This window comes from Agelaius tricolor, unplaced genomic scaffold (genome assembly GCF_023055355.1).
Source record: "Agelaius tricolor isolate 1412-34295 unplaced genomic scaffold, bAgeTri1.0.p SCAF_33, whole genome shotgun sequence".
Lineage (NCBI taxonomy): Eukaryota > Metazoa > Chordata > Aves > Passeriformes > Icteridae > Agelaius > Agelaius tricolor.
In genome coordinates this window covers 2,792,051-2,814,054 of record NW_027269293.1, presented here as the reverse complement: position 1 = coordinate 2,814,054, position 22,004 = coordinate 2,792,051, and the positions used below count along the sequence as shown (strand labels likewise).

Here is a 22,004-nt window from a genome sequence, read left to right as displayed (position 1 = left end):
CTGCACAACTCCCTGCTAGGATCCCTGGCCCGGAACAATCTCCTCCTTCTTCCCCAGGTGCTCTTGGTCTTGTGTCCCCCACGCCCCTCCTGCACTAATACCAGGCCTAATAACAGCCTTGCTGTTCTGCATGTACCTGTTCTCAACCAGCTCTGGCTGCCAGGGGCTTCACCCTGGGCTGGAGGGGGTGTCCAGGTGGACAGGGCAGACCAAGAGCCTTCCCCAGCCTCCCCCTCCCTGTGCCCCTGCCCTGTGTAGAGGATACAGCAGCTTTCTCTGTTCTTATCTACGTGCGCTAGCGTGTCTTCTTAAAAAACAAAAATGGTTAAAAAAAAAAAATTAATAAATAATAATCTGGTGTTTGTATATAGTTCTTTAGAAAGATCTTGTTTTGCTTTTTGTGTTTAATCACTTGACCTATAATAAGAGGAACTGAAAATGCTGTATCAAGGACGTACAAGCTGTGCCTTTCAAATAAAGAAATAAGAAGGTTGGTTAAAACAGTGACTTGCTGCTGCTTTCTTGTTGCCTTTGGGATGACTTTAAAATACTTCCCTGTGCCTCCTGTCCCTTCAGGTGGGGGAATCAGCTGGGGAGAACTGAGTTTTCCTGGTGTGGGAAGTGTCTGGAGGTGCAGTCCTCCTTCCTGCAGGTGCTAGCAAATCCCAGATTATTCTTTCCTGTTGGATGTGCTGCTCTCCCTCCCTGGAGGTTCCTCTGGGAGCAGGGTTAACATTCACACCTCTGCCTCTGGCTTCTCTTGTAGGGGCTGGTGGAATGGGGCTGTCCCTGTGGCTGGTTAAAACCATGACTGGCTGCTGCTTTCTTGTTGCCTTTGGGATGACTTTAAATACTTCCCTGTGCCTCCTGTCCCTTCAGGTGGGGGAATGAGCTGAGAACTGAGTTTTCCTGGTGTGGGAGGTGTCTGGAGGTGCAGCAAATCCCGGATTATTCCTTTCCTGTTGGATGTGCTGCTCTCCCTCCCTGGAGGTTCCTCTGGGAGCAGGGTTAACATTCACACCCCTACCTCTGGCTTCTCCTCTAGGGGCTGCTGGAATGGGGCTGTCCCTGTGGCCTTTGTGGCTCTGGGACGCCCCTGCAGAGGTGAGGGCTGTGCCACAGCTGCAATCTGCCAGGAGGATGCTCGGGCAAAGCCAGAACAAACGAGCTCAAGGTGAAAAGTGGTGGGTGGTGAAAAGGGAGCAGGGATTCTCCAGAAGAAAAGCGAGGAGCGAGTGCCCCCGAGGTCTATCAGCTCTGTGCTGCTTTGGTAACACACGTGGAGGTCCCTGCGGGCTGCCACAGGTCTGCTCTGCGTGTGCATAATTCATTTTTCCTCTGGGCACAGAGGATAAGCTCCTTCTGTGGCTCTCAGGCCCCTCTGGAAAATCCGGCCCGCGGTGCCCCGGGGCTGGGATTGCTGTAATGGAATTGGCTCTCGATAATTAGAGCTGTCCTCTGGCTGCAGAGCCTGCTCCACCCTGATAACATCTTCCCCTCTGCTATCTCTTAGGCCACTTGGAGTGGGGAAATTTCCTTCCTCTGAGGAGGAATCCGTGCTGGGGGAGTCGTGGTGCACCCAGCACCGGAGGGGCTGGTGGGGTACAGAGCCTGTGGGCAGAGAGAGAAAAGTTGAGTTTTTTAGGAGCCTATAGTACAAGAGAGACTCCTCTCTTCTTGGTGAACTGAGAATTGATTATCTGAAGAGTAGTGGTGGACTGAAAGTTGGTTATCAGAGGGGTGGTAACTGGATTGAGAATCCAAGGTTTTGTCTTACTGTGATGTGTTAGAAATTTGGTGAGGGGAGGAGGAATGTTTTTAGATGGTTTTCATTGTGAGTTCTGTGTGTGTTTCTTTTTACATCTAGTTTTAAGTTAATAAAGTTGGTTTTTTAATATATATATAATACATATTATTATATTATATATTATATATTATTATGTTATATACTATTATATATATATATTATATATTATATATAATAAGATATAATAATATACTATTATATTGTATATTATATTATTTATATTATATATAATATAATATATATTATACCTATTAATATAGTATAATAATATATAATATAATATTTATAATAGTATATATAATACAATAGTTATTATAATAAAATAGTTATAATAATATAATTTATATTATATTATATCATATCATATCATATCATTACACTAAAACTATACTAAAGAATAGAAGAAAATATTTCATTAGAAGACTTAAAAAGAAAAGAATGATCATAAAATCTTGTGACTGCTCACAGCCTCGACAGGGGTGGCTGTCATTGGTCACCAAGTAAAAACAATTTCACAGGTAAACAATTCTCTAAATCACATTCCAAAGCAGCAAAACGTGGAGAAGCTGAAGCTGCCCAGCTTCTCAGGAGAAAAGATCCTAATGAAAGGATTTTTCATAGAATATGTCTGTGACATCCTCCCTTCCACCTGCCTGGCACTGGAGGCTCAAACCCAGCCTCCTTCCTGCATGCAGGGAGCAGCTGGCAGTTTTTCACTGGATTTCACCTCTTTGGGTCCCTCCTGCAGGACAGAACCCCCAGTGGGAGGTTCTGGCACATCCCCCTGTGGCTCCCACCCTCCTCGTTTTCAGCTCTGCCTGAAACAATGGCAGGGGAATGCTGGAGGAGCAGGGCTCCCTTCCCAGCTCCTGTTAATGCAGGAGCGCCGAGCTCTTCCTGGCTGCAGCAGCAGCAGCAGCAGATAAAAGCTAAAGGAGGCATCAATAATTAAAAACCACTCAGAGCTGGTAAGTGCAAACAGGAGCCAGCACAGGGATCGAAGGCAGAGAGCAGAGCTGGGCTGCTTGGAGGGCTCTCACTCCTCCTCTGCAGCCCCTGGAACCAGGGACACCTGGAGGGGACACCTGGAGGGGACACCTGTCCCCAAGGGGTCAGGCACATGTGGCTTTGGAGAGTGGACACTGGAATTTTGGGCATGAGGAGCTGCAGTTTGGTCCTGGAAGTGGAGCTCAGGGAACTGGGGAACTTGGATTTCCAGGGCACTTTGGCTTAGATCTGGCTGGTTTGGAACCCAGGGACACCTGGAGGGGACACCCAGGGACACCTGGAGGCTCCCACTCCTCTTCTGCAGCCCCTGGAACCAGGGACACCTGGAGGGGACACCTGGAGGGGACACCTGGAGGGGACACCTGTCCCCAAGGGGTCAGACATATGTGGCTTTGGAGAGTGGACACCAGCACTGGGGGTTTGGGCATGAGGAGCTGCAGTTTGGTCCTGGAAGGGGAGCTCAGGGAACTGGGGAACTTGGATTTCCAGCACAGCTTTGGCTCAGATCTCGCTGGTTTGGAACCCAGGGACACCTGGAGGCTCCCATTCCTCTTCTGCAGCCCCTGGAACCAGGGACACCTGGAGGGGAACATCTGTCCCAAGGGCTTAGGGACATGTGGCTTTGGAGAGTGGACACTGGAATTTTGGGGATGAGGAGCTGCAGTTTGGTCCTGGAAGGGGAGCTCAGGGAACTGGGGAATCTTAATTTCCAGCACAGCTTTGGCTCAGATCTCGCTGGTTTGCTGCCAGATCCTTTCCTCAGTTCCCCTTCCCATCTCATGCTCATTCCAGGACTGACTCCAGCCAGGATGAGGTCCCTGCTTGTGCCAGCTGCCCTGGGAGATTCACAAGGGCTGAGGTGCCAGGAACCACTCTCTGCTGAGTTCATTCAAGTGGGCAAGCTGAAAATGGGATGGTTTGGTGAGCCACAGCCAGCCTTGGTGTCTCTGCAGAACGAGGTGGGCTCTGCCCTCGAGCATCCAGGCTGGCATTCAGGGAGGGCTGGAAGACAAAATCCCTGGGGAAATTCCAGCAGCACCAGCAGCAGCCTCTCCTGTTGGGATCCAGTCTCAGGTGGAGCTCCTGGGTGTCCCTGTGTTGGTTTGATTTCTCTGCTGCTGTTCAGAGCATTTCCCTCTTGGTCCTAGCATGGATTTCAAACATCCTCATCCCCTGGGGCTCTTCCAGGCTCTGCCACCACCAGGCACGAGTGTGGCTGAGCATCCTGCAGTGGTGACAGCCAGCCCTGGGCTGTGGCCACTGCCCAGCATGGTCCCTGTGAAAAATGCATATTTTATGATTGGCTTTTTGCTAATATTAAAATGAATATTATATGTATTGTGTTAGAAAGTGATGCTGTATTAATTCTCTTAACTAGTGTGGTAAATGTAGTTTTGGGTTATAAAAAAATGTTAAAATAGAAACGATGCTATGTAGGATACTTTCTTTAAAGAAAGGACTTGCAGTGGAATAGCAGCCACAGGACACCTAAATCTTTCAGAGAAAGAGAATTTATTGCTCCATTATCAGAAGAAACGAACTTCTTCCCACCTGGAAGGCGCTGTCAGGATTTGGAGGAAGAAGTTGACACTGACCAGACAGAATCCTGTGTTTGAATGGAATTTATGCATCATGTATGAATATGCAACAGGCTGTTGCTTTTAAGGGTTAATCCTCTGTTAACTGTGTCCTTTTTCGGGCTTGTGCTGCCCAGAAAAAGGTACCAGGATGTCTGTAACTCTTTGTCTTTATTGTCTCATATTGTCCTAATTCAAATTGTCCAAATTATTATTACTCTAATCGTATTACTAATTATATAACCATTTTTTTTATTATTAAACTTTTAAAATTTTAAAAACAAGTGATTGGCGTTTTTCACATTCCCCACGCCTGGGACAGCAGCAGGACCATCTCCTCTTGCTGCTGGGCGTGCCAAGGGTTAAGTGCCGCTGTTTTCTCTCATCCAAACACAAATTAATCTCTGGGTTACAGGCGGTGCTGCTCCAGGGCTCATGTCAATCACTGCTGGAGGCTGATCAAGACACGTGTGACACCCGTCACTCCACCAGGTTTACCTGTGTCACTCTCCTGAGGCAGGAGCACAGAGATTGCCGAAGGAAAACTGGCAATTTTCAGAAAGGAGTTTTGAAAAATGCTGCAAAACATCTCCCTCCAGTCTATCCTTCCCTTGAAACACGATCTGAAATGTTTCCAGCCTTTGAAAATAAACTTTCCTTAAAAAAAAAACTCAATTCTCCCAATAAGGCAACAGAGAGAGAATGGAGGGGGGAAAAAAAGCTTTAAAACTTTACTTTTGGATTAAAATATGCAGATATATGATGTACAGACAGAAAACATCTACGTGACTGCACAGAAGGGAGAGTTTTGGGGGGTTTGAAGCTGGTGTCCATCACTGAGGCAGTGGACCAGTGAACACCTGTGGCCAGGGAAAGGTAAAGGGAAAACTGCTGGGGCTGGGCTGGTGGATGGGTGGATGGGTGGATGGATGGACGGACGGACGGGTGGATGGATGGATGGATGGATGGACGGACGGATGGACAGATGGATGGATGGCATGGGGGCAAAAAGAGGGACAGCCTCCAGTGCCCAGCACCTTGTCCCTGCCAGCATGCAGCACGTAAATAACACAATGAATAAAATATCAGGATGAAATGTGAGGCATTAAATATTTAACCTCGTGCCTGCCTGCGCAGCGCCCAGGTACAGCTGGGTCCTGCAATATTTAAAGGTTGCTCCTCACTCGCTTTTACCGACCCCGAGCGCGGTCACTTCACGGCAGCCGCGGCTGGAGGCGTCTCGGGGGACGGGGAAGGGGCTCTCGGTGGGTTCCCCGGGCGGAGCAGCCCCGCGGAGCCCGAGCCCGGCGGCTCCGTGTCCGCCCGGCCCGCCCGCCTCAGCCGCCCCACGTTACTTTGAGTGGCAGCTGGCGGCAGCCGCAAGGCCTCGTGGGCCGCGCAGTCTGCCTGCCCGTGCCGCCCGCGGCGGGAGCCCCGCCTGCTTCCGGTGCTGGGCCGGGCCCCGCGGCAGAGCCTGTTCGAGCCGCTCCCCGGGCCCGCGGCGGCGGCAGGTACCGCACGGACCGGCCCGGGGCGCCGCCGCCGTGAGAGCGTAGCCAAGGGCTGACTACAACTCCCAGCGTGCCCCGCGGCGCCTCTTTGGGGGCTCTGGCCGCCCCCTCATTTTTCATTGGTGGATCCGCTTTCTTGCATCACGAGCCCATGTGGGAACCGCGCAGGGCGATTGGCTGGCGCTCCCGCAGCGGCAGCCAATGGCCGGTACGAGCGCCGCCGCTGCGGGCTGCGGGGCCGGTTAAGGTGGAGCGGGCGGAGGGGACGGGATGGGGCAGCCTCATCGTGCCCGCCCCTCCCGGTGGGGCTGCCCCGGGCACACCGGGGGCTGGTCCTGAGGGACCCCGGCCCCACTGTACACCGCAGCCTGATGCCCTGGGGTCCCCGGCCCGGCGGGCACTGTCCGGCTGCACTCGTTTGTGATGTCCGCCCCCGGGCGCTGCCCCGCCGGTGGCCGATGCCGCCTCCGCCCGCAGCATCGGGGGCGGTGGCAGCGCCCGGCGTCACTCCCCGGGGACCGGGCTGTCTCGGGGACGGGGGAAGCTCCTCACCGCGCTGGGGGACACGAGCGTAGCGGGGCCGGGGGCAGCGCCCGGTGAGCCCCGGGCTAGGGCCGCCGTGCGGGCGGGCGCCTCCCGAGCGGCTCCGTTCGGGACAGCAGCGGCGGCTCCAGAGCCGGCTCCTTCCCTGGGCTCCCCTCGATCTCCGGCATCGCCGCGCTCGCTCGGCGCCTCGGCGGGTGCGGGAGCTCCGGTGTCCCGAGCCCCGCGGGAAACGGGAACGCGCCTCCTTAAGCGGGCGCGGGGCGCGCGGGGCCGAGCGGCCGCTCCCCCCCCGCGCCCCCGCACCGGGGCCGCCTCAGCCCCGCCCCGGCCCCGGGAACGAGACCCCGGGAGCGCCGCCCGAGCCGCTCGGCCAAACCCCGGCTCCCCGCCGAGCCCTGGCACCCGCGGGCCCCGGCGGGAGGAGCGGGCAGCAGCGCCCGGGGAGCGGCGGGGCCTGGCCGGGAGCCCTGAGGGGCGCTCAGGATGTTCCCTCAGGGACGGCACCCGGTAAGTGCCGCGGGGGCGGCGGGGCCGGGCCGGGCCGGGCCGCGGGGCCGAGCCGCAGCCTCCACAGCCGGGCTGTCTCTCCGCTGCAGCCCGGGCAGCCCTTCAAGTTCTCGGTGCTGGAAATCTGCGAGCGAATCAAGGAGGAGTTTCAGTTCCTGCAGGCGCAGTACCACAGGTGGGACCGGGGCCGGTGGGACCGGGGCCGGGCTGGGCTGAGCGCGGTGGGATAACGGGGCTGGAGCGTTCGAGCAGCGGGGGAAGTGGGGAAGGAGGAGGTGGAGAGCTCCTTCAGGAGCACCATCATCTATCTGGTCTTTCCAGGAGCAGCTTTGGGGCCAGGCACTCAGCAGAGCTGCTGCTCTGCTGGTGGGACCCAACCTTGAATCCTAAAAGGATCAGATTTAGGAGCAGGCTCCGGAGGGGTGGATGGTGGTGACAGAGCCTCGTCCGTGCAGAAGGAGGAAGGGGAGAAGGGTTTGGGCTGGGGGACAGCATGAAAGTGACAGCTGGGGAGCCAGGTCTTGAGCAGGGGTCCCAAGGGGAGGATCAGCCCAATTTCCTCTGTCTGAGCCGGGGGCTGGAGCAGGGAGGGCACAGAGCTCTGGGTGGGTGCTACAGGTGTGTGCACAGCACAGACGCGGGGTGCAGGTGCCCCGGGCAGGGCGTGTGTGGGTGTGTGTGACAGCCCTGCAGGTGCCCCGGGCAGGGTGTGTGTGTGTGTGTGACAGCCCTGCAGGTGCCCCGGGCAGGGTGGGTGACACCCCTGCAGCCCCAAGAGCACGCAGGAGATGTGCCGAGCTTGCCCCAGGGATGGGGCAGGAGCTGCAGGTCCGTGATTGGAAGCCCTGGGTCCCCTTTGCAGCCTGAAGCTGGAGTGTGAGAAGCTGGTGAGCGAGAAGACAGAGATGCAGAGACATTATGTCATGGTAAGCTGTCCCCCTGCTGCCGTGTCCCCTTGTCCCCCTGAAGGGCTGTCCCCTCTGGGCTGCTGCCCTCACACACATCTGGGTCCTCTCAGCCCTGCCCAGTGCTGACCTTGGGGCTGGGGAGATGGGGGGCAGGAAGGAGTTAATCACCATTTCTCTTGGTGTTCAGTACTGCTTGAGCCCGGGAATCCTGCCATAGGTTTTGTCTTTTTTTTTTTTTCTCTGGCCTTGTAAGAGAGCTCCAGGTCTTCCCTCTCTCTTTCTCCCAAGGGGTGGATATTTAAGAACTGATGCTCCAAGGCTCGTGGTTTGGGTGGAAGGGGAAGGAGCAGGGCAGGAGCCCTCCTCAGTTGCCAATGAAGGGTTAAAAGGCCTCAGGACAGACTGACCTGGGCAGCAGCCAGAGCCTGTAGGAGCTGCTGGGAGGAAGGGGATGGGGACAGCAGAGCTGTTCCTTCTGCAGCACCTGACCTTACTGGCCCCTCTGGGGAAGGGGGAACCCAAGTGACACCATCCAAAAGGCAAAAAGATGTGAATTTGGGCAAAGCCCATCCTGGGGGTGAACACAGCCCTGCCTGTGAGGCTGGGTGTTGATAATGCAAGGCATGTTCCTCTGACCCATCAGCTGGGAGCCCTCCCCACATCCTGGAGGCTCAAAGGGATTTCCAGAAGTGCTTTCCTGCCTTTGGAACAGGCTTTGCTGGAGGACAGCAGATCCTTTGGTGCCCAGGTGTGGGGACTGGGGTCAGAGTCACTGGTGGCTTCTGAAGGGGGAAACCTGGAACAGGTTCCAAGAGCCAGGACAGGATCTGGGGAGGCAGCAGGACTGGCTCCCCTTGGCTTGAACAAATTGCAGGTGTAAACAGCCTGTGTCTGCTCCCTGCCTTGTCCCAGGCTCCTGGCACAGTGTCCCAGCCATTCCTCATGGAGCAGCCAAACCCCGGGCTGGTCCTGGGCCAGCTGCTCTGGACAGCTCCTAACCAGGCTGTGCTGTGCTTTTTGCTTTTCCTCTCAGTACTACGAGATGTCCTACGGCCTGAACATTGAAATGCACAAGCAGGTAAATGCAGGGGGGCTGGGACAGCAGCAGGGGAGGGTGGGGAAGAGGAAGAGGTTGGAGACTTCGTTTGAAAATGATCTCCCTTGAGCCTTGCAGCTCTAATGGCTCTGAGTGACACAGGGACTGGCTTGCAGAGGGATGCAGCAGTTGTCAGGATGTGTTATTGAGTTCCCCATCCCAAAGAGAAGCGCTCAGAGCCCTGCTGTGAGCCCTGGTGCCTCCCTGCAGTGCTTCCCTGGGGCCCCACTTGAAGGAGGGATGTGGAGGAAACAGCAGGAGCTAGAGCCCAGAGGCAAATGGATTGTCTTTCTTTTCTCTTTTTTTTTTCTTTCTTAATCCCCTTTTCCTTTCCCAAAGCCAGAGGAGTGTTTTCACCCTTCCCTGGTTCCCCTTTTGTTCCAGCCTTAATTTGCTTTCCCTCTTCAGATTTATCAATCTAGTCATCATGGGCTCTCTGCCAGGGAAATTAGTTTGGACCAATGCCTGACAAAGTGGCAAGTCAACTGCCATATCCCTCCAGCTGGCTCAGCCCCTCCGAGTTTGCTCCTTTTGTTAGCAGGGAGCTGTGGTGGGGACCACATTCCTGCCACCCTTACACACCCCAAAATCCAGTGGGAATTGGGAACCAGGCGTGGCCCAAGCCAGGTGGGGCTGGGGGCTCTGCCCACGAGGTGGTGGCCAAGGGGTTGAGGAGCGGGAGCCCGGGCAGGAGGGGGTCCCAGTGACTGGGAGAGCAGCTGGGAGCTGCAGGTGAGCACAGGGTGCTGCTGGCTGTGGGGCACGGCAGGGAAATGTTCCCTTTGTTCTCCCTTGGCTCCCGGCCTGCTTTGACCTCTGCAGCACCGGTGGGGATTGTCAGAAACCTGAGCTGATAAAACCCTTCAGAGCAGCCAGCCCGGGCTGCATTTACAGCAGGGGGGTGTGCAGTTTTCCCCAGGAAATGTGGATTTTCTCTTGGAGAGGCTGGGCTGGAAGTCCCAGCCCCTTTCCTCGGAAGTGCTGCTTGCCTTGCTGTGGGTTTGTCTGCAACCACAGAGCCTCTCCTCAGAGGATGCACCGGGTTTTCTGCATTCCCCCGTGGGCAGGGGCAGCTCTGGGAGTGCTCTGAGCCTCTGAAGGAGCAGGGGGAGCTGTCGCAGGGCTTGATGGGGCTGGGAGTGGAGTCCTGCTCCGGGTCAGGGCAGGTACAACCAACAGAGCCTTGAGGGATTTGCTGGTGCCATTCCAAGAGGGCAGTTCTGCATCCTGCTTGCTCTGCCTGGCTTGGAGCTGCATGTTTGGGAAGGGAAGGCACAGGGAGGGCTGGCTGCCAGCGCCTGTGGCTCGGCTCCCCTCTGTCCCTGCCCACAAAGCCAGGATGGGTTTGGGTTGAGCAAAGCCAGCTGGGCTGCAGGGCCTGACAGCTTGGAGCTTGCCTTGGCCTGGGGCCACGCAGGGATTGAGGCGTGGGGTCCCTCCCCTGTGCCTGGCAGCCCTGGCAGAGCAGTTTGGGAAATCCCAGCAGGGATGCAGAGGCAGCAGGAGAATTTCCGTGGGTGGGGAGAGTTTCACTCCCTCTGCAGAGGTTGTGTTTGCAGGAGGGGGCTCAGAGCCCTCCAGCCATGGTGATACCTGCTGATTCCTGCTTCCTCCTTCAGGCAGAGATTGTCAAGAGGCTGAGTGCCATTTGTGCCCAGATCATTCCCTTCCTGACGCAGGAGGTAAGGAGGAGGCAGGGGGTGTGCAGCACATTGATTTGCCCCTTCCCAAGAAGCCAGAGCCGACTCCTTCCTGAACCACGGGAGGTTTTGGGGTAGAAAACTTCCTGCCTGGGCTGGAGGGGAGGGAGAAGGGGCTCTGCAGGGAAGGGTGGGGCGATGTGGAGCTCCCCAGGGGCAGGAGCAGGGTGTGACCACCCCTTGCCCTTCCTCCCCAGCACCAGCAGCAGGTCCTGCAGGCAGTGGAACGGGCCAAGCAGGTGACCATGGGAGAGCTCAACAGCATCGTCGGGGTGAGTTGCACTGCCTGGCTGGGGCCAGAGATTCCTCCCTGCCGGGGGCTTTGGGCCCTGCAGTGATAGGGGAGATTTTTACTCTTAATACACCCATGTTTTTACTATTTTGACACACACATTTTTTACTATTTAAGGGGTTTTACTATTTTGACACACCCATTATTTACTATTTAAGGCTTTTTACTATTTTGACACACCCATTTTTTTACTATTTAAGGCTTTTTACTATTTTGACACACCAATTTTTTTTACTATTTAAGGATTTTTATTATTTTGATACACCTACTTTTTACTATTTAAGGGCCTTTACTATTTTGATACACCTGTTTTCCATTTTTTACTGTTTAGGGGTTTTGACTATTTTGATGCACCCATTATTTACTATTTAAGGGGTTTTACTACTTTGACACACCCGTTTTTTACTATTTAAGGATTTTTACTACTTTGACACACCCATTTTTTTACTATTTAAGGATTTTTACTATTTTGATACACCTATTTTCCATTTTTCACTTTTTAAGGGTTTTGACTATTTTGGCACACCCATTTTTACTATTTAAGTTTTTTTACTATTTTGACACACTCGTTTTTTACTATTTAAGGTTTTTTACTATTTTGATACATCAATTTTTTACTATTTAAGGGTTTTTGCTATTTTAATGCACCCATTGTGATGAAGGGATTTGCCACGGTGTCCTGAAGGTGTTGGGTGCCCTGTGGGACACCCCCTGAGCAGGGCACAGCCGTGCCTTGGGGTCGTGTCTGCAGCAGGGAGGGACCCACGAGTGGAAGGGGCACGGGAGGAAAACAAAGTCCCGAGGGAGAATAAAAGAGGCTGTGCTGAGCCTGCTGAGCCCAGACAGCCCCGAGGGAAGGGGCAGGGGTGTGACCCGGCCTGTGCAGCCCCCAGAGCTCCGCTGTCCCCTCCCCATCCCCATCCCTGTCTCCTCCCATGAGCTTCGCATCGCAGCCCGCGGGGAAGGGAGGGGAGGGCCGGGCCGTGGCTGCCTCCTCCACATCCAGGACCATTTGCTCTTTCTCTTTCAGCAGCAGCAGCTTCAGCAGCTCTCCCAGCACGCATCCCCGCTGCCGCTGGCACCCCACCCCTCCAGCATGCAGCCCCCCGGCCTGAGCGGGGCCAGCTCGGGGCTCCTGGCCCTGTCAGGGGCACTGATGGCTCAGGTTCAGCTGGCCAAGGAGCACAGAGTGGCCCAGGATGGGGAGAACAGAGGTAAGGGGAAGAAGCACAGCTGGGTTAACCCTTTCAAGGCTGGGATGCTGCTCTGCCTCTTTGCTGAGGCTCCTGGCTGCTGCATCCCCGGGGATGGCAAATTCGTGGAATGGAATGCCTGCAGCCCCAGGAGGCTGGCTGTGTTTGTGACTGCTCTGCAGTGAAGCTGTGTGTGCAGCCCTGGGCAAGTGTTTGTGCACACACACAGCTCTCCCTGCTCCCCTGGGTGTTTCCAGTGCATGAGGCAACTGGGAGATCCCCACCACAAAAAAATCCTCTCTTTTTACATCAAGATCTGATACTTAAAGATGAGACTTTTAAGGAAAATACTGTTGCAAGCCTCTGGTAGAAACTGTGACAGCCACAAGCCTGGGGCAAGGAGTTCAGAAAGCAGAGCCTCATTGGGTGTGTTGTGCCGTGTAAATTACACTAATTCCTAGTCCAGATGGGTGCCTCCTCCTGTCAGGATCAGCGAGTGCCTTCCAAACATCATCAATATTTAATCATCGTTAAATCAGTGCTCTGAATGCTACTGGCAGACCCGGGCCAAATGAGTAACTGTGCCCAGCTCTGCTCATGGCCTGTTGCACAAAAGAGGAGCTGCTCTGAGCTCCAGTCACCTTTTCAGAGCACAGGCATGCAGTGGTTGTGCTGAGAGGAGGCTGGGACAAGGAGAGAGAGGCTGTGTGAGCTAGAAACAGGCAGCCAGGTTTAGCAGCAGTGATGTTTCCCTGCACACTCCCCTGGGGAAGGTGCTGACTGAAATGCACTTGGGTCAGGACCCCAGAGCAGCAGCAGAGCCAGGCACTGGGTGGGGTTTGCTGCAGGTTCTCATGGTCTGGCTTGGCCTGCAGGATTTCAAGGTGGTGAAAAGAGCAGCAGGAAGCTGTCGGTGGCAGCTCTGCCCCCCCCTGCACACAGCTGTCTGCAGCTCAAATCCTGCCCGTGTTTCTTTAAGGATGGCTTCCACAAAGGAGGAAAACAAAGTCCAGAGAGAGAGAGAGAGAGAGAGAGAATAAAAGCAGGCTGTGCTGTGCTGAGCCTGCTTAACCCTCAGAGCCCAGGCAGCCAGAACTTCTCTCAGCCTGGGTGTCTGGCTGTGGTGAGGGCCATTCCTTATTAAAAAAAAAAAAAAAAAAAGGAAAAGATTGAAATGCTCCATCTGTCTGGGGTTAATCCTCAGTGCTCTGCCATAGTTAGCCAGAGCTGGTGTGAGTCAAGCTGAGCCAGGGGTGCACAGGGCTGATGGCAGGCATCTGGTCCCATTCCAGACCACGGCCTTGGAGCAGTGCCCGCAGGAATCCCTCAGCTTCCCATCCCTGCCTGCCTCTTCTTGCCAGCAGGGACCTGGACTCGTTCTCTCTGAATGCTGGTGGATCTTTAGGAGCAAAAATCAGCCAGGGAAGGTTGCTGAAGCCCAGCCCACAGCCCTGTGCTTGGATTTGCAGTAAATGTGTTCCCTGTGCTTGGATTTGCAGTAAATGCCTGGCACCCCTTCCCTGGGCTCAGGGAAGTGGACCTGCTTTGCTGTGCATGTCCAAAAGCCTCAGAGAGTTTCCAAGCAGGGCTTTTAGGCATGGCTTCCTAAGGAAATGGGATGGGTGTGATTCAGGGGAGCTCAGCTGGCCAGCTCTCCCCTCCTGGGGCCTTTGGATCTGTTTTCATGTCTAGGGAAAGGATTTCAGAGCTGGGATAAGCTCTTGGAAGGAGGTGGGTGGGCAGAGGCTCTCCTGAGGAGCACCAAAGTGCTGACCTCTCTTTAGATAGCACAGAATCCACACTTCAGCTGGGCAAAGTGGGAAATCTGGTGTGATTTGTTTGTTTGTTTGTTTTCTAAACCTGTGTCCTGCTGTTTGCTGGTTTGCCCTGCTGTGCCCCTCTCTCCTTCCTGCCTGGGTATGAGGGGCACAGGCTTGGCATTAACAACCTCTCCCTGTCCTCCCCTCTGCTCTGCCATGGACCTGGGATGTTCTCCCTGCTGCTGCCTGGATCCAGAGCTCACCCCAAGCCGGGTAAGTTGTGACAGGCCAGTGGCCTCAGCTGGCCCTGATGCCATCTCCAGTGTGCTCCAAGCTGGCCACTGGCTCCTGGGAAGGAAGGGATGGGGCTGCTGGGTGAGCTTTGCTGGCCTGGGTGGGCTGTGTTTGCATCAGGGTTTTGTAACTGAAGCTTCTGGGCCACCTCAATTCAGTCTTTGCTGATGCAAGGAGCTAAAGATCAAGGGCTGCTCCCAAAATAACCAGCTCTGTCCTTTTCAAGGAGTTTCCAGTTTAGGAATCATTCTGAACAGGTCTCAGAGCTCTCAGCCCCTCTGCAGTCCTTGGCTGCCCCCTCCCTTTTAGGATCCCCCCAGTGCCAGAGCTGTGACTCCCTTCCCAAGCTCCACAGTAGCTCTGCAGAATCCAGGGTCCAGGCAGGGGAAGGAAGGGTTAATGATCTCTGCTGGGGAATTGCAGGCATTGATCTGTAGGAGAGGAGGTGTCTGTGATGCCATCACTGCCCAGGCACCCAGGAGCAGTCAGCTGCAGGGAGCCCTGGCATGGGGCATCTCTGTCACCTTCTGGCTGCGTTGTCACCAGCGTGGGGATGCCAGGGCACGTGTGACACCCCTGCAGCTGCCAGCAGCACCTGGGGGAGGGCTCTTCTTCCTGCCCAGCCCCATTCTGCTTCCAAAACCTCGTGGCAGGGTTGAGGTGAAGCAAACACAGCTCCAGTGGGGATTTTCTGCTCCACTCTGGCTCGTTGTGTCTGCAGGGGTGGATCTCCCTTGCTTGGTTCAGGATTTGGGGTTCTGGGCTCCTTCCCAGCTTCCAGGGAGATGCTTTGGCAGGATGGAGGTGGTCATGGAGCAGGGCCTGGCCCCACTGAGAGCTGAGGGGTGCCTGCCTGCCCTCAAAGTGGCTCTCACACCTTCCTCTCCCTCTGCCTCAGAGCGTTTCTTCTTCCCCTGCCGAGAGCCTGCAGGACGAGGAGCGCACGGGGCTGAAGAGGAAGAGGGAGGAGAAGGAGCTGCCTGGGCATTCTGTGAGTGCCCCAAGGGCTGGGGCTGGCAGGGCTGGGCTGGGGAGGGGGCTGGGCAGCCCTGTGCCCACCCTGCTGCACCGGGCTGCTGTGCTGGGAGCAAGAACAAAGCAAGTGAGGAGCCCCAGGGAGGCTCCTCAGCCCGAGGCTGGGTCACTGCCAGCAGGACGTGGCTGGTGTTGGTCCAGGGAGGGATGTACAGGAGAAAATGGGTCCAGGGAGGGATGCACAGGAGAAAATGGGTCACTCTGGGGCAGAACACAGAGCCTGCTCCAGCATCTCCCTGCCCTGACTGAGCCCTTCTGGGTTTCTCCCTCCTCACAGGACAGCGATGGGGACAAGAGTGACGACAACCTGGTGGTGGATGAGGTAAGCCCTTAGGGCCTGTCAAGGCATCCTGCTCCAGCTGCAGTGCTTAGGTTTAGGACTCTGGTTCCCCAGCTTTGGGGTTCTTTAGGCTGCAGCTCGTTGTGCTGGGCAGCAGTGGCCAGCCAGGACACGTGCCAGCCCTGCTCCAGTGCGTTGTGCCAGCCAAGACTGATTCCACTCCCACTGCTCTGGGAAAGCTGTGCCAGCCAGGGCTCAGCTTTGCCAGCCACAGGCTTGGCTCTGCTTCACAATCCCCTGTCAGCCCCTCTGCTGCAGCATCCCATATGGGGAGGCTGATAAGCTGAGATGAGAGCTCCGTGGAGCTGGGCTTGCTGCTGGCAGCTCCTGTGGGTGGAGGTGGCAGGAGCCTCATGGCCCTGCCAGCCCCATGCCTTGAGCCCCTTCCTGCCCTACCTGGCCCTGGAGCAGCCAACTTTAACTCACCTCACTGAATTCCAGTCTTCTGCAATGGAACTGCCACATGCTTCTTGACTGAGGCACACCTGACAGAACTTGATCCCAGCCACTGCTGTTCTTGGTGAAGATGTTTTGGGGATGTGCTATAAGCCCCTTAGAAGACAGAGGGGAGAGAAAGATATGAAGTCTTTTTGTGCCACTTCCTAAGAAAATACAAGCCCTGAAAGGAAGATCAGGAGGAATTTCTGCAGCAAATGAGGCTTATGAAAGCTGCTCATTGTGCTGATAAAAAGTCACAGACCTGGTTGAATGGGAGTGCAAGAGCTGAGGGGTGGCCTTGCCTCTGAAATGGCAGCCTTGTCTCAGCTCCTCATGTGTGCTGATCCCCATCCCTCCTTGTGAAGGCATCCCTGGCCACCAGCGTCCTCTGAACCTGCTGTCACCTCTCATTTTATCCAAAGAGAAAAACCGAGGCCGTTTCTCATCCAGGAGAGCAGAACGCAGCACGGATGCTCCTCCTTCAGACCGAGGGCACTGGTGGGCTGGTGGTGCTGGCTCCCCAGGGACCCTGCCGTCCTACACGGGGGGGTTCCTGCTTCCCACAGCGCTGTTCTCCCCCCAGGACCTGCCCTCGGAGCCCGGCAGCCCCGGCCGCCCCCCCAGCCGCCCGTCCCGCCGGGAGCTGCCCGGGAGCCCCGCGTCCGTCGGCTCCAGCGGGGAGCGCCGGGAGCAGAGCCCGGTGAGGAGCCCCGGGGCTGGGGGTGGGCTCTGGGGCCGGCAGCGTGGCCGGGAATTTCTCTCCGTGGTCAGTCTGAAATGCCGTATACAGCCGGATAGAAATGCCAGGGTTGTGCCCATTGGGGACAGATCCGTGCCCTCGGGGCAGGGTGAGTGCTGCTGGGCACAGCACGGCTCTGCAGTGTTCTCCACCCGTCTGCCTGCAGGATTCCCCAGAGCTGCTCACAGCAATTGATTTTTCCTTCTTTTTTTTTTTTTTTTTTCCCTTGCTTCTGTGTGTGGGTTTTTTTTTTTTTTTTTCCTTCTTCCTTGCCAAGCACCAGTCCAGCGCTCAGATTGAAACATCAGCATGTGGGAAGGGGGAGGGATGTTTCTACCACTCCTTGGCCTCCCAGCCACCGCAGGGACCGAGTGATATGTCCCCCCATCTGGGGTCAGGAGCCAGCTGGGGGCTGTGGGCAGCAGCGAGCAGCAGCTCCCCAGCACAATCGGATTAGAGCAGACAAAGCGCCCTGAGCAATCTGCCAGCACAGCACGTAGCTTTTCTCTGTTATTAATTTTTTTTTTTTTTTCCCCTCCTTTGCTGGTGTCGACAAAATCCCCAGACAGAAAAAAAAGCAGAAGAAATAGGAGAGGCAGGCAGGGAAAAAAAAAAAAAAAAAGCAAGGAATGAAATAGCTGTGGGGATTGGAGAGGCCAGTTCATGCCAGGCATCCTCTTGGTCTCAAACTGGGGATGGGGGTGCCCCTCCATGCAGGAGGAGTTTGGCTTGAGGGAGCAGTGCTTGAGGGTTGGGGCAGTTTGGGGTGACCCAAAGCCTGCATGGAGCATTTTCAGCTGTGGGGAGAGCAGGGACATGTGAGGGGCAAAGGAGAGGGGACCTGGATGGCCAATCCTTGTCCAGCTCCATCCAGGAGCTCCTTCCACCCTCCAAGGTGTGGAGGCTGCTGGCCCAGGCTCTGCTCCCACAGCTGAAGCTGCTCTTCTTTCCTCTGCTGCACAGACCCACTCAGTGGCCAGCACTGCCACCTCCAAGCCTTCCTCTTCCTCACCATCCCTTGACTCCCTCACGCCTGGCCCTGGACCCAGCTCGGCCGTCGCTCTCCGGCTGCCCCCGGCCAAGGGCCCCAGCACCGACAGTGTCAGTGAGTGACAGGGACAGCACAGGGGGGTCACTGAGTGTCCAGGGGGGTCACTGAGTGACAGGGACAGCATGGGGGGGGGGGTCACTGTCCAGGACAGCTTGGGGGAAGGGAGGGTATGTGTGTCACTGAGTGTCCAGGGGTGTCACTGAGTGTCCAGGACAGCACAGGGGGTGTCAGTCAGTGTCCAGGACAGCACAGGGGCTGCTCTGCTCTGCTCGGCTGGGATGGGATGGAGGGATTCAGGACCCTGTTTGCCACCAGCAGAGCTGGCAGGGCCATTTTACCCCACAAGATCAGAGCTCTGAACCATGGCCAAGAGGAGCCCCCCTGCCATTGCCACACACCTGCTGGGCTCAGACCTGCCAAGGGTGGTGGTTGGGCTAGAGCAGGGGTTTAATCTCTTTTTCTCTGCTGAATTGTCATTTTGGTGGGGCTGCACAAAGCTGACTGCTTCAGGGCTTGGCTGTGGGGGTCGGGGGGGGTGGCTGTGCAGTCACCAGGTGTCCCCCCCTCTCCCCCGGGTGACGCCAGGGCCAAGCCACGGCTCTCTCCTCGTGCAGCTCTCCGCAGCCCCCTGAGCTCCTCCAGCCCCTTCACGTCCTCCCTGGCCATGGTGGCCCACGCCACCCCCAGCCTCTGCATGGGCATCCACCTGTCAGTGCCCCAGGCCAGCAGCACTGGGCTGCTCTACGGCCGCTCCCCCGTGGTGAGTCACACAGGGAGGGGGACTGGGGGTGCTGGCTCTGCTGCCTGTCCCCTGGGCAGCATCTGGGACTTCAGCTGGGGTTGCAGCCATAGGAAGGGCTCCCTTGCACAGGTGGTGGGATGTGGGGCTGGTGGAATCTTCAGAGAAGCCTCTGCTGGTTCCACTGGTGTTTGTGGGAAGCTATTTTGGGTTTTCTCACTGCATGGGAGGACACAGCGAGCAGGGAGCTTGCATAGGGCCAGGCTGGTCCCAGGGTGTGCAGGGAAAGGCCAGAGCCCAGCTTTGGTGTCCTCTGCTCTGTTCCTCATGTGCCCTTTGCTTTGTGCAGGTGGCGTTTGAGTCTCACCCTCACCTGAGGGCCTCCACCCTCTCCTCTTCACTCCCCGCCATCCCTGGAGGGAAACCGTAAGTGGCTGCAGGGAGGGTGGGGGCAAGGGGCTGAGGTGGCTGCTGGGAGCCTCTCCCTCCCAAGGGCTCACCTGAGGGGGAGCTGCTCTCCAAACCTGAATCCAGTGCTGCCATTTCATTGGCAGCTGGAACTGGGTAATTAAACCCCTCATTAGCCAGGGCATAATGGGCACCTTCCACCTTTTGGCTTGGGCATATTCCATCTTGGCTTGGGCACCTTCCACTTTGGCTTCAGCATGGCTAACAGAGAGATCACCTCCTGCTCTTGGGCCTCACACAGGGGTGGTTTAAGCCTCTTTTCTGTTCCCTTCTCGTGCCTTCTCCATCCATGGCTACCAATCCAAACCGTGCTGGATGGGGCTGTGTTGGAGGAGGGGATGTGTTGGCGTTTTGTGGGGGTGAATTTGGGCTGTGTGGACAAGCTGAGGGCAGCAGGGAGCAGAGCCTGGGGGAAAGCTGGGCTGTGCCTGTTGTGTGCCCAGCTGGCATCACTGGGTGTGTTCTGCTCATGGCTCTGACTCCAAACTGTGCTGCCTCTGTTGGACCTGCAGCCCCTGTCCAGGCAGGATCCTGCTCTGCTTCTCATTGCTCTACTCCCTTCCATTGCCTTCTCCTTCCATGTCCTCTGCCTCCAAACTGTGCTGCCTGTTGGTGCCACGTGCCTTTGGTGCCTGTTGGACCCATGTGGCACCAGCCTCTGTCCCCACAGGATCCTGCTCTGCTTCTCATTGCTCTGCTCCCTTCCAGTGCCTTCTCCTTCCATGCCCTCTGCCTGCAGACCATGCTGCCTCTGTTAGACCTGCCTGGCCCCTGGCCACGCAGGATGCTGCTGTGTTTCTCACTGCTCTGCTCCCTTGCAGTGCCTACTCCTTCCACGTCAGCGCTGACGGGCAGATGCAGCCGGTGCCTTTCCCCCCCGACGCCCTGCTGGGCTCCGGCATCCCCCGGCACGCGCGGCAGCTGCACACCCTGAGCCACGGCGAGGTGGTCTGTGCTGTCACCATCAGCAACTCCACCAGACACGTCTACACCGGGGGCAAGGGCTGCGTCAAGGTCTGGGACGTGGGGCAGCCGGGCACCAAGACGGCTGTGGCTCAGCTGGACTGCCTGGTGAGGATGAGGAGGAGCAGGAGGAGCAGGAGCAGGAGTGCCTTTGGGCTGGGGCTGGCAAGGGGAATGTGGCCCTGCTGCAGTGGAGGGAACAGAGGGGCCTTTCCCAGCTGCAGTGGGAGAAGAAGTGTCTCCTGCAAGGCCCTGTGTGCTCATCATGTCCTCCTTGCCTTGCCCTGCTGCCTGTCACCCCCGCTCAGAACCGTGACAACTACATCCGCTCCTGCAAGCTGCTCCCCGACGGCCGCAGCCTGATCGTGGGGGGGGAGGCCAGCACCCTGTCCATCTGGGACCTGGCAGCCCCCACGCCCCGCATCAAGGCTGAGCTCACCTCCTCTGCCCCCGCCTGCTACGCCCTGGCCATCAGCCCTGACGCCAAAGTCTGCTTCTCCTGCTGCAGCGACGGCAACATCGTGGTGTGGGACCTGCAGAACCAGACCCTGGTCAGGTGAGTTTGGGGCAGGGGCTGCAGGCCAGGACTGCTGGGGACTCCTGGGGCCAGCATCCCCTCAGTCCCTGCAGCATGTCCCTGCCTGTCCCTGTGTGTGACCCTGGCCATGGGACAGTGCCTGTCCTTGCACTCCTCACTGCTGGCTGCTGCCCTGCCCATGCTCCGTGCTGCAGGTGCTGCCTGCCCTGCCAGCTGTGCCCTCTCCCTCTCCATCTCCCTCTTTCCCAGGCAGTTTCAAGGCCACACAGATGGTGCCAGCTGCATTGACATCTCTAACTATGGCACCAAGCTTTGGACAGGGGGTCTGGACAACACCGTGCGCTGCTGGGACCTGCGGGAGGGCCGGCAGCTGCAGCAGCACGACTTCAGCTCCCAGGTAGGGCTGGAGGCCTCTGGCAGCACCTGGGGCCAGCTGGCACCTGCTGCTGGCCCACCCCGTGAGCCTGTGTGTCCCCTCAGATCTTCTCCCTTGGCTACTGCCCCATGGGAGAGTGGCTGGCCGTGGGCATGGAGAGTAGCAACGTGGAGATCCTGCACGTCACCAAACCCGACAAGTACCAGCTGCACCTCCACGAGAGCTGTGTCCTCTCTCTCAAATTCGCCTCCTGTGGTAGGCAAGGGCCCTTTTTACTGCCTGGGCTGTGGATAGCCTCAGCTTTATCCCTGTGGTTTATCCCCTGAATGGTGTTCCAGCTGCTGACACCCACTTTGTCTCCTGTCCCAGGAAAGTGGTTTGTGAGCACGGGGAAGGACAACCTGCTCAACGCCTGGCGGGCGCCCTACGGAGCCAGCATCTTCCAGGTGGGCTGAGGAATCTGTGCAGGGGCATTGTGGTGGCTCCAGGCACCAGCCCTGCTCTCACCTCCTGCCCTCTCACTCACAGTCTAAGGAGTCCTCGTCAGTCCTGAGCTGTGACATCTCTGTCAACGACAAATTCATCGTTACGGGCTCTGGTGACAAGAAGGCCACAGTCTATGAGGTGGTTTACTGACTCCTGTCACCATCAGCAATGGTGACACACCTTGCCCAATGCCACCATGGCTCACAGAGGCCTCCAGTGCTGGACCTGCCCTCCTGCAGCTCTACTTTCCCTCCTCCTCCACTGCTTTCTGCACCAAACCAAGGCTCCAGCCCCATCCTCCTGCCCTGGTTCCTGCAGGAGGTGAGGGCTGGGTGGAACCTGGCATCTCCTGAGGCTGGGCAAAGGCTGGGCTGGACATCCTGGGTTCTGTCTGTCCCTCAGGCTGGCTGCACAGGGAGCAGGACAAAGCCTGAGAGCATGTGTCTCCTGAATTACTGCTACTGACTTAACAGCACCCATTTTCTGCTGCAGAAACAGCTGTAAATTATCAGTAAAGAAATGTATTTAACTATGTTTTCAATCCCTTACTAATAAAAAGGAACAAAAGAAGGGCTGGGCTGGCTCTGAGCAAGGACCTTTGCCAGCCAGTGCTGCCAGCTGTGCCAAGGGCT

At 56.7% G+C, this 22,004-nt stretch overlaps 1 protein-coding gene across 4 annotated transcripts; it reads left to right on the top strand.

The window, feature by feature from the left end:
* The first annotated feature begins 6,143 nt into the window (after positions 1-6,143).
* Positions 6,144-21,901, top strand: TLE2 (TLE family member 2, transcriptional corepressor). Of its 4 annotated transcripts, none has more exons than XR_011683104.1 (20): positions 6,144-6,956; positions 7,046-7,131; positions 7,819-7,882; positions 8,898-8,942; positions 10,580-10,642; positions 10,858-10,932; positions 11,983-12,166; positions 14,162-14,178; positions 15,098-15,190; positions 15,512-15,556; positions 16,596-16,712; positions 17,715-17,856; positions 18,417-18,562; positions 18,891-18,967; positions 19,831-20,080; positions 20,281-20,528; positions 20,764-20,907; positions 20,991-21,141; positions 21,256-21,332; positions 21,415-21,901. XR_011683104.1 is itself a non-coding variant. In XM_071451628.1 (20 exons), the coding sequence occupies exons 1-20, from the start codon at positions 6,933-6,935 to the stop codon at positions 21,520-21,522; spliced, it is 2,157 nt and encodes a 718-aa protein (XP_071307729.1). In that variant the 5' UTR covers positions 6,144-6,932; the 3' UTR covers positions 21,523-21,901. The 4 variants fall into 4 exon arrangements, 3 of the variants coding, with proteins under 3 accessions (XP_071307729.1, XP_071307730.1, XP_071307728.1); XM_071451628.1 differs by having other exon boundaries at positions 11,986-12,166; positions 20,760-20,907; XM_071451627.1 differs by having other exon boundaries at positions 6,145-6,956; positions 20,760-20,907.
* Positions 21,902-22,004: the final 103 nt, after the last annotated feature.